The sequence below is a fragment of the Phoenix dactylifera genome, chromosome 13 (genome assembly GCF_051530095.1).
Source record: "Phoenix dactylifera cultivar Ajwa chromosome 13, Ajwa_hap1_PhDact_Kaust_v1.1, whole genome shotgun sequence".
NCBI classification, from domain to species: Eukaryota; Viridiplantae; Streptophyta; class Magnoliopsida; order Arecales; family Arecaceae; genus Phoenix; species Phoenix dactylifera.
In genome coordinates, this window is record NC_143202.1 from 24,332,951 (window position 1) to 24,343,617 (window position 10,667).

The 10,667-nt window shown below is 39.7% G+C and overlaps 1 protein-coding gene across 2 annotated transcripts; it reads left to right on the forward strand.

The window, feature by feature from the left end:
* Window positions 1-1,386: 1,386 nt before the first annotated feature.
* Window positions 1,387-9,614, forward strand: LOC120108497 (putative phosphoribosylformylglycinamidine synthase, chloroplastic/mitochondrial). Of its 2 annotated transcripts, XM_088709805.1 has the most exons (6): window positions 1,534-1,668; window positions 4,547-4,597; window positions 4,765-4,819; window positions 4,990-9,188; window positions 9,303-9,352; window positions 9,435-9,614. In XM_088709805.1, the coding sequence occupies exons 3-4, from the start codon at window positions 4,772-4,774 to the stop codon at window positions 9,181-9,183; spliced, it is 4,242 nt and encodes a 1,413-aa protein (XP_088565931.1). In that variant the 5' UTR covers window positions 1,534-1,668; window positions 4,547-4,597; window positions 4,765-4,771; the 3' UTR covers window positions 9,184-9,188; window positions 9,303-9,352; window positions 9,435-9,614. The 2 variants fall into 2 exon arrangements, with proteins under 2 accessions (XP_038978021.2, XP_088565931.1); XM_039122093.2 differs by lacking the exon at window positions 4,547-4,597 and having other exon boundaries at window positions 1,387-1,668.
* Window positions 9,615-10,667: the final 1,053 nt, after the last annotated feature.

Sequence of the window (10,667 nt, forward strand, 5' to 3'; positions counted from 1 at the left end):
AAGTTCGTGAATATCTTAGGAAAATTAGATCAACTGAGGATCGTGCAAGATATTCAACTGAGGATCGTGCACGATCCTCAGTTGAAATAAAAATTATCACACCTTTTTTGTTTGTTTATGTGCAAAGTTTAAATAAGGGGGCGATAATTCCGCCACCAAGGTAATTAGATCAACTGAGGATCGTGCCACCAAGGTAGTAGCCTGGTAGTAAGGGGGCGATAATTCCGCCCAAGTTGCCCGGGTTCGAAACGCGCGGGCGTCGATTAAATTAGGGGACCGGATGCCCCACGCCCGGCTGGCTTGTTGGCGGTTATGCTTTCCTTCCACTTGTACCAAGGTGGTGCTGTTGGTGAACCCAGTGGGGTGAGCCCACGGGTCGGGGAAGGCACGCGAAAACCTGCGACCTGTATCGAACATTCCCTGGTGGAAGGGGGGCCCAGTAATGGGGCTGCTACGCGGGTGGGCTGGTCCCTCCCCCTCCCCTCCTATTTTTTACCAAAAAAAAAAAAAAGGATCGGGCAAGATTTTTCAACACCAACTCCATTACAAAGGCTAAGGCTAGTTGCATACATCATTATTAGCTAGTTCACCACCACCTTATTTTCCTTACCCTCAATGGCTTTGGCCTTGCCTCAATTGTTCGGAGAGAGAGAGAGAAAGCACGAGTATTTATATTGTAGGCTTTTTCATTATTTTGTTAACAACTCAAAAGTTTTAATATTACATCAATGCCCTTTTAATGCTAGGATGGCAACCAATCGCAATACCATGTAAGCTGTCCCACATAGCAATCCCATATTAGGGTTTACTAAGCATTTTTCATTCAAGATTTCTACAATTTAAGATGGATAAGTGCTTCCAAAACTATGCTCAAAGGTGTCAATCCTAACACTAAAAGCTACATGTTTTGTCCATTGAAGGATAGAGTATACTATTAAATCTCTTCATTTGTTTTATGCTAATGCATTTAGAGGCATAGTCAGGAGCACAACATTTGAATACAAGTTGATTGATAATATGGAGAACTATTCAAAAGTTTGAAGTTGATTTATTTAAAAGAAAAAAAAATGAGACTTATTTCTACACACCTTTTTTGTTTGTTTATGTGCAAAGTTTAAATAAAAATATTTATTTTTTGGTTTGGGTTGAGAGAGGCAAGAAAAACATTACTACTAGTAACAACATAGGTTGTCAATAATCTATGCTCCTCTACACGCATTTCTTGAGTTAGCTATGAGAAATTCATAAAATTAGAACACAAACAGATTATGTTTGAAAATTAAGGGTTCTAAAATGAAATCCAATAATCTTTATCAACAAAAACTAAAGAAAGAATCATTCTTGCCGAATAGTCTTTAAAAAAAGTTTAATAATTGCGTGATTATCACGATAGAAGTAATCTTGCTTTTCCCACTAATGCTAATAGCGGGCCCCACACTAGAATTCAATGGAATTCCACTGCAGTAAACTAAGCCCCTTCCATTCGTCTCCATCACCACCCCTCCATTCCTCTCTTCTATATCTGGAGAGATTTTTGGTTGCATCCGCGCTGACTGACAGCGCTCCTTTCTCTCTTCGTCTCTCCCTGTTCCACGAATTGCCCACCACTCGTTCGACGAAAACCCGAGCCCGATGATCTTGGTTTCCTGGTCGGCGATCGCAGCAAAGGTTCGTTCCCTTCTTAGCTGTTATTATTATCTGTTTAGTACCACAAATGGTGAGCGATCAAAGGAAAAGATTTCTCTTTTTGTTGTTTTGTTTTCTTCTGGTGCATGGGACCCAAATAATGGGCGAAATCATGAAGTTTTTTTTTTCGTTTTTCGGATATCTGGGGTGAAATTTTGGTATATTTGATGTGAATCCATTAGTTAGCTGTAGTAAAAAGTCCTGCTCTTGATTTATCATTTCTAAAATTTAATCTTGTTAATGCCTTTTGGAAAACCAAAATATGAAATTTTCAATTATAAAATGGTCAGAGATTCTTTGCTTATCTGGATCTAATTTTTCATCTAGAACATGCAAATGGGATGTTGCAACTATGTAAGAAAGGCTTTGATTGTGTGAAACTAGCATTCAGTGTAGGCTTTTTTTAGTGAATTCAGCAGCAGTAGTTTTACTATTCGTGCTTTGGATAAAATGTCACAGTGATTCTATAATATTGTTATGCGAAGGTCATAATACGATAGGAAATTTCTCTTCTAATGGCCGGCATATGATATATTTTGATCTATTAATTGGAAAACAGAATTTCTTTTTTCTAAACAAATGTAATATTTGGCTAAAAAGTGTGCTTTATTTATGAACTTCCGAGGTATGTAATTATTTAGGAGGAAAAATAGATAATGTCCACTATGATGAAACTCAAAGATCACCATTTATTAATTCTTAGTTACATATAAAAATCAGGGGTGGATGGTGTTCTCGAAAATTCTTAAAACGAATGCTAGAACTTTTTCTTTCTTCTTTTTTTTGGCCAAAGTGTGAAATTGCCGAAAATTTGCCTGCAAATATTTAACTGTTTAGCTTGCACTTTGCAAAGCCTGGTAAGCATTTGAATTCTTCAGTTGCCGTATTCTTTTGATACGATCTTAATGAAAACTGCTAACTTGCTTCCTGCTAATTTATATTATGCATGCATTTATTTCCCAGATTATATTATGTGGGAGCTTCTTTTATCATGAATAATCACGACATACTATCATCTTTTGTATCACCTGGAAGTGCAATGAGAGTAGTGATCCAATCGGAAAGAAGGAAGATCGCCCTCAACCCGCTCAATGCGAATCTCTCAAAAGAAAATTAGAAAAAGTTGGAACAATTGTGAAAGTAGGGCTTAAGTTTTCTTTTCTTTTATTGATGATCAAAAAATCGAGGTACATGGTCTCTATTTATAATGGTGAGATCTGTCATTGTACAATTCGGATCGGATTTTTCTTTCTAATTTTAACAGGACTCTTTTTTCTAAAATAGACATCATTAATAGAATAAACTGAAAAAAGCTAAAATTCTTTAAAAGGTAGATCCCGACTTATATATCAACTTGCCTTCTATCGCTCCACCTGATTCTTCTCCGATGGAGAGATACGCTCGGTCAAATTCTTACTTGAAAAGGAAACTTTCGGTTTGATTGGCTTGTTTCAGGCTCCAAATATGGAATCTAAAACTGATCGCTAGAGGCACTGCTCCGTAAAGGGTGTAGCGTCACGTCGTAGATCTCAAAAAACTGTCCGATTTTTTTTAAAAAAAAATCATGTCAATCGGACGTTGTATGATCAAGTTATGGCATTTGAAAGTTTGACTTGCAACTTGGCTTCTTGATGTGATGGATCTTGCCCCTGGACCCTGTCTAGCGCTACCGTAGGACCAAAGTGGTCCACATCGAATCTGGAGATCTTTCTAGATCAAGTAGCCTGTTATATTAGAACTCAGCTACTATACAACTCATCATATCACATCTTGGGGCCCACTACCTATCCAAAGACTTCAGCAACAGAGTTAGCCCATCTGAACAAGATCCTTGTGGACGTTCTCTCAATGTAAACTTCCATTTTGCTTCCTGCTATGTTAAGGGCTTCTATCTTAATATCTTATGAATCATAGCCTTCTAGTAGTGCAATATCTAAGTCTTCATATCTAATTGCATTGTAATGACTTAGGGATCTTTAGCTGGCATGTTTCTGTGACTTTTGCAAATATCAACATCTCTACACCTTATGTTTTGTCTGTAACAATATTTCATTAACTTTTGACTTATGTAGTACTTGTTTAGATCATGAAGTCTAGCTTTGTCATATTCTCAATTTATAACTCATCACCTGATTTTGTTAAGCAACTCATGTAGTCAAAATATCTTGTTTCTCACATCATTCTCATGTATCACCTGATAGAATCATGGTGCTCTGTCAGAAAGTTGTCAACAATTGGTTGAACTTCTTATTCCCTCTTTACATCAGTTGTTTGACATGTGTGATTCCATGCACAAGATCAGTTAGTGATTTGATCCATAAATGCACGCTACTGACAAAATATATACCAAAGGGATGCAAGATACATTACGAAGATCGTCACTATAAGATAATTTTGATTTCTCCTTGCAGTGGCAAGTAGACATGTTTTGAATGCTTATGTTGCCACAGCAACAATATTGCATCTTACATATGACTTAAGATGCCAGAGCTGTCTAGAACGTTCAAACATTACACCTAAACAAAAAAAAAAAAAGCAAACAAGCGAAGCGAAGCGTTTGGAAAGTTTGAGAGAAGAAGGGTGGGAGGAAGAAACTACCTTAGCTGGATGAATATTTAACTTTGGATATATTTATTAATCTTATGTGCTGTCTGACCATGTGCTATCTATGTTGGCTTGCATTTTCATGTATTACTGTGAAATGCCTTGGTATAGGCTGATATGATTTGTTATGTAATGTCATAACGCTATTTCAATATTCTTCTTGCCAGACTTGTGGCATATATTGTAGTGTATATTTGATATCTACAAGACTTCAATTTTTTCTTTAACTATCCTTTTTGTACTTTTGTTCGTATAGATTGCTATTGCAGGGAAAGATAGTGATCACTGCATTCACACCAGTGAGATTGTATGTTTCATACCATCACTGGGACAGCTATCAAATCCATTAAATTGTTCGCCATTATTTGTCTCATTCTCTTTGCATTTGTTGATGGCACCTGTGACTTTTTTAACTTATCCCATGATTTTTGACATGCTGGAAATGTGTCTTAATTTTTATATGTATTTGTGCAGTAGGCTAATGTCGACTCTCAGAGAGGCTCCAGTGACAGAATTTTTGCAGTTGAAGGTATCTAGTTGAACTGAAGTTTGCATGTTGGATTGCTTGATAGGGCCCTTTTAGCATTCTATGTCCATTTTGTTTTATCAGGTCCAAACATTGTTTGACATGGATCACTATTCTTGTTTCTTGTACATGTGTATGCTTTATTGTTTATATGTTCTCATCTGCTTCTTCAGGGATTGGATAGACGGAGTCATGTATTGCATAGATTTTCTCATCTACGGAGGTGCAATGTGCGTCAAAATAGCTTTGGCTGCAGAAGCCCAATATCTTTATATTATGGAGGTACAGCAAGAAAAGCATCACTTTTTCTAAAGCCTAGAGCTGCAGTTTCAAGTGGTTTACACAGTTCAGTGAGTGAAAGACCTGATGAACTGAAACAGCCAGATGAGATTATACACTTCTATCGGTGTCCAATGATTCAAGAGAGTGCAGCTGCAGAGCTTCTTAGGCAGATTCAGCTGAAGATTTCTAGTCAGATTATTGATATAAAGACTGAGCAGTGTTTCAACATTGGGGTGAATGTTGTGCTACCAAGTGAAAAGCTCAGAATTCTCAAATGGATTCTGCAAGAGACCTATGAACCTGAGAATTTGAACACACACAGTTTTTTAGATAAGGAGATCTTGCAAGGGGCATCAGCTGTGTTAGTTGAGGTGGGCCCACGCCTATCCTTTACAACAGCTTGGTCAGCTAATGTTGTATCAATTTGCCAAGCATGCACATTGACTGAAGTGACCCGCATGGAGAGGTCAAGACGATATCTGCTGTATTTAAAGCCTGGGACTAAACCATTAGTGGAGAGCCATATTAATGAGTTTGCATCTATGGTTCATGATAGGATGACAGAATGTATTTATCCTCGCAAGCTCACTTCATTTCAGTCAACTGTTGTACCAGAGGCTGTTAGCTCAGTCCCAGTTATTGAGAGAGGCAGGGAAGCATTGGAAGAGATAAATGTGAAAATGGGCCTTGCATTTGATGACCATGACATTCAGTATTACACAAGTCTCTTTGGGGATGATATTAAACGTAACCCAACAACTGTTGAACTCTTTGATATTGCACAGTCAAACAGCGAACATAGTAGACACTGGTTTTTTAATGGAAAACTTGTTATAGATGGACAGCCAATGAGTAGAACATTGATGCAGATTGTGAAGAGTACTTTAAAGGCAAATCCTAATAATTCTGTTATTGGCTTCAAAGACAACTCAAGTGCAATTAAGGGATTTGCAGTGAATTTGTTACGATCACTGTCACCTGGTTCTATGTCGCCTTTATGTAGATTCAACTGTGACCTTGATATTTTATTCACGGCAGAGACACATAATTTTCCATGTGCTGTGGCTCCTTATCCTGGTGCAGAAACAGGTGCTGGGGGTCGCATAAGGGACACACATGCAACAGGAAAGGGATCTTTTGTTGTTGCTTCCACAGCAGGTTACTGTGTGGGTAATCTTCTCATGGAAGGGTCATATGCTCCTTGGGAAGATCCATCTTATGTGTATCCATCGAACCTATCACCTCCTTTGCAGATTCTAATTGATGCAAGTGATGGGGCATCAGACTATGGGAACAAGTTTGGAGAACCTCTGATTCAGGGTTTTACAAGAACATTTGGAATGAGACTGTCAAATGGGGAAAGGCGTGAATGGTTAAAGCCAATAATGTTCAGTGGTGGCATTGGGCAGATTGATCATGTTCATATAGCAAAAGGAGAGCCAGAGGTAGGAATGCTAGTTGTGAAAATTGGAGGTCCAGCATATCGAATTGGAATTGGTGGTGGTGCTGCTTCGAGTATGGTAAGTGGACAGAATGATGCCGACTTAGATTTTAATGCTGTCCAAAGAGGAGATGCAGAGATGGCACAGAAGCTTTACCGCGTCATCCGAGCTTGTGCCGAAATGGGGGAAAACAACCCTATCATAAGCATTCATGATCAGGGTGCTGGGGGAAACTGCAATGTCGTTAAGGAGATCATCTATCCTCAGGGAGCTGAGATTGATATCCGTGCTATAGTAGTTGGTGATCATACCATGTCAGTGTTAGAGATATGGGGTGCTGAGTATCAGGAGCAGGATGCTCTATTGGTCAGGCCAGAAAGTCTGAGTTTGCTGCAATCAATATGTAATAGGGAAAGGGTGTCTATGGCAGTGATTGGTACCATTAATGGCAAGGGACGAATTATACTGAAAGACAGCTTGGCTATTGAGCATTGTCAGTCGAGTGGACTCCCTCATCCCCCTCCTATAGTGGATCTTGAGCTCGAAAAAGTGCTGGGAGACATGCCTCAGAAATGCTTTGAGTTCAAGCGGATGCCTCAGATGAATGAGCCACTTGATATTGCTCCTGGGACCACTTTAATGGAATGTTTAAAGAGAGTTTTGAGGCTTCCTTCAGTTTGTTCAAAACGCTTTTTGACAACAAAAGTTGATAGGTGTGTTACAGGTCTTGTGTCACAGCAGCAGACAGTTGGGCCCTTGCAACTTTCCCTTTCTGATGTAGCTGTTATTGCACAGTCATACGCAGACCTGACAGGCGGTGCTTGTGCTATAGGGGAGCAGCCAGTCAAAGGTCTGCTGAACCCAAAATCAATGGCACGATTGGCTGTTGGAGAAGCCTTGACAAATCTTGTGTGGGCTAAAGTTACATCTCTCAGCGATGTTAAAGCAAGTGGTAACTGGATGTATGCTGCCAAGCTTGATGGAGAAGGAGCTGCTATGTATGATGCCGCTATAGCACTTTCAGAGTCCATGATTGAGTTGGGTATAGCTATAGATGGGGGAAAAGACAGTCTTTCAATGGCAGCTCATGCTGGTGGTGAGGTTGTCAAGGCTCCTGGAAATCTGGTCATCAGTGCCTATGTTACCTGTCCAGATATAACATTGACTGTGACTCCCGATCTGAAGCTGGGAGATAATGGTGTTTTGTTGCATATTGATCTAGCAAAGGGAAAACGGCGCCTCGGGGGTTCTGCTCTTTTGCAGGCATTTGACCAAATTGGTGACGAGTGCCCTGATGTTGATGATGTTCCATACCTGAAGAAGGCTTTTGAGGCTGTTCAGGAACTGCTTGGCCGGCGGTTGATTTCTGCTGGTCATGACATCAGTGATGGTGGGATTCTTGTCTGTATTCTTGAAATGGCTTTTGCTGGGAACTGCGGGGTGCAGTTGAACTTGACCTCGAGAGGTGAGAGCCTTCTCCATTTACTATTTGCAGAAGAGCTTGGATTTATCTTCGAGGTCAGTATGCAGAATGTAGATTTGATCAGGCAAAACCTAGAAGCAGCTGGAGTATTTGCTGAGCTTGTTGGAAAAGTTACTACAACGCCAATGATAGAGTTATCAGTTGATGGAACATCACAGCTGATGGAAGAAATGCCTTATCTTCGGGACTTATGGGAGGACACTAGCTTTCAGCTTGAGGGGCTCCAGAGACTGGCTTCTTGTGTAAAACTTGAGAAAGAAGGCTTAAAGCATAGACAGAAACCTTCTTGGGCATTATCTTTTACTCCCAAAATTACAAATGAAAAATTCATGAATGCAAAACTGAAGCCAAAAGTAGCGATTATTCGTGAGGAAGGGAGCAATGGCGATAGGGAAATGTCTGCAGCATTTTATGCCGCAGGATTTGAACCCTGGGATATAACAATGTCTGACCTATTGAATGGGCTCGTTTCCTTGGACGAGTTTCGTGGGATAGCTTTTGTTGGAGGTTTCAGCTACGCTGATGTTCTTGATTCTGCGAAAGGTTGGTCTGCATCCATAAGGTTCAACCATCCTCTTCTTCAACAATTTCAAGCTTTCTATAATCGAAAAGACACTTTCAGCCTCGGTGTTTGCAATGGGTGTCAGCTTATGGCTCTGCTTGGATGGGTACCAGGGGCTGATGTTGGGGGTGCCCTTGGTGCAGGTGGAGATATATCACAGCCCAGGTTTATTCACAATGAATCTGGCCGCTTTGAATGCCGTTTTACAGGTGTAACGATAGGGAATTCTCCAGCCATAATGTTTAAAGGCATGGAGGGCAGCACATTGGGTGTTTGGGTTGCTCATGGTGAGGGGAGAGCGTACTTCCCAGATGACGACATTTATGATCGTGTTCTTAAATCTAGTCTGGCCCCTTTACGGTATTGTGATGATGCAGGTATGGAAACAGAGGTTTATCCCTTTAATCCAAATGGTTCTCCACTAGGCATTGCAGCCTTTTGTTCTCCTGATGGAAGGCACCTTGCTATGATGCCGCATCCTGAACGCTGCTTCATGATGTGGCAATTCCCATGGTATCCAATGGAATGGGAAGTCGACAAGAAGGGCCCAAGTCCTTGGTTAAAAATGTTTCAGAATGCTCGGGAATGGTGTGACTGAAACAGGTGGTGCAACATCAGTCATTGCATCTTTGAATCTTCATATTTTTGAGCTAAATTACTTTTTCTTGTGTTAATTCTTGGGATGATTAATTGTTAATCTTGTCATGTTTTTCTCAGGTTTGCATTCTCAGCAAACAGTGTAGCTATGCTCTCCTATACCTTAAAAGGTCAAGAGAATATCCTGTTTCTCGTCTTATTTCATTGATTTTCTTGCAAACTGATATATATTTTTTAATCCTTTGTTTACAGATTTTCTGGAAAGTAAAATCAGATGGGCTGGTCTAAGACTGAACTCTGTTTTTTTGTTTTTCCCTTAGTTTCCCTAAAAATATTTTTTCTTGTGGGTTAAACTTTTGTATGACTGAAACATATGAGCATACAGAAACATGGTTGAAGTTTCAAGATCATATATACTTCAAGTGGCTCAAACCATATATGTGCGACATACATGATCAACCTTTCATTTTTTTTATATGCTTTGTGAGGACCGTGCGGACATGTGTTTAGTCCCATATCGGTTATTCACTAGGTAGATCTTAGATTATTATATAGGATCAAGGAATTCAAACCAGCTAATCTTTTTGGATGAGGTTCTAAGTTATTATATGCTTTGAGAAGCGTGATATAGTTAAAAACTATCATTCATGGCATGGAGCTCTGATCTCTCTCTGTCTCTGTGGACGTTTGTGTGTGTTTACACTCCATAATGTCCTAAATAGTCCTGTTCTGTACCAAAAGAAAAGGATATCCAGATCTTTCTATTGCTCCCGGCTCCAGAGTGGTTTGCGTTCTTCTGCTCTAGAAACAGTAGTTAACCCATATTTCTCACCTAATTGCAGACAGAATCCTTTGCTGTTGCGGAAATGGAACCACTCTATTCCTTTGAGAAAGCCATATGGACCAAGGCAAATCATGTTAGATTGAACTCGTTTTCAGCTTATAGGTCCCTCAACCTTGATGTTGGGTTGCTGCAAATAAAATTAAGCTCACACTGGTATGTTTGGGGCAGTACAATATCCAAAGAGCTACCATCTATCAGTTCTTGTTATGAGCTATAAATTCCATGCCTGGAATTGGCCACAGATGAATAGAAACATTCTCTCTACTTCTTGAACATATTGAAGAGGTGAAGGAAAATTATTGTTCATCTTTGGATCGAGTCATCTCTGGAAACAATATCTTGCAGTTGCGATATGTGACATGTTGAGTCATCTCTAGAAACAATATCTTGCAATTGCGATATGTGACGTGTTAAAGAAAGAGAGAAAGAAGGAGAGAAACGTAGAGAGAGGAATACAATCCTTTTCAATATCTATACAAATAGTGTCACAGCCCTTAGGAGGCTATATGCAGCTCATATATAATTATTGTACAGCTAAGTTATACAGCTAACATCCTCCCTCAAGATGGTAGTGAAGATGCCAACTTAAGTTTGTTAACCAGATCACGATGACACCCCGATGGATGTGCTTTCGTAAAAAT

Bases quoted from the DNA above. Each gene is read 5' to 3' on its own strand.
- LOC120108497 (XM_039122093.2), top strand. From the start codon at position 4,772: ATGTCGACTCTCAGAGAGGCTCCAGTGACAGAATTTTTGCAGTTGAAG. The intron at 4,820-4,989 runs GTATCTAGTTGA...CTGCTTCTTCAG, and splicing joins CAGAATTTTTGCAGTTGAAG to GGATTGGATAGACGGAGTCA.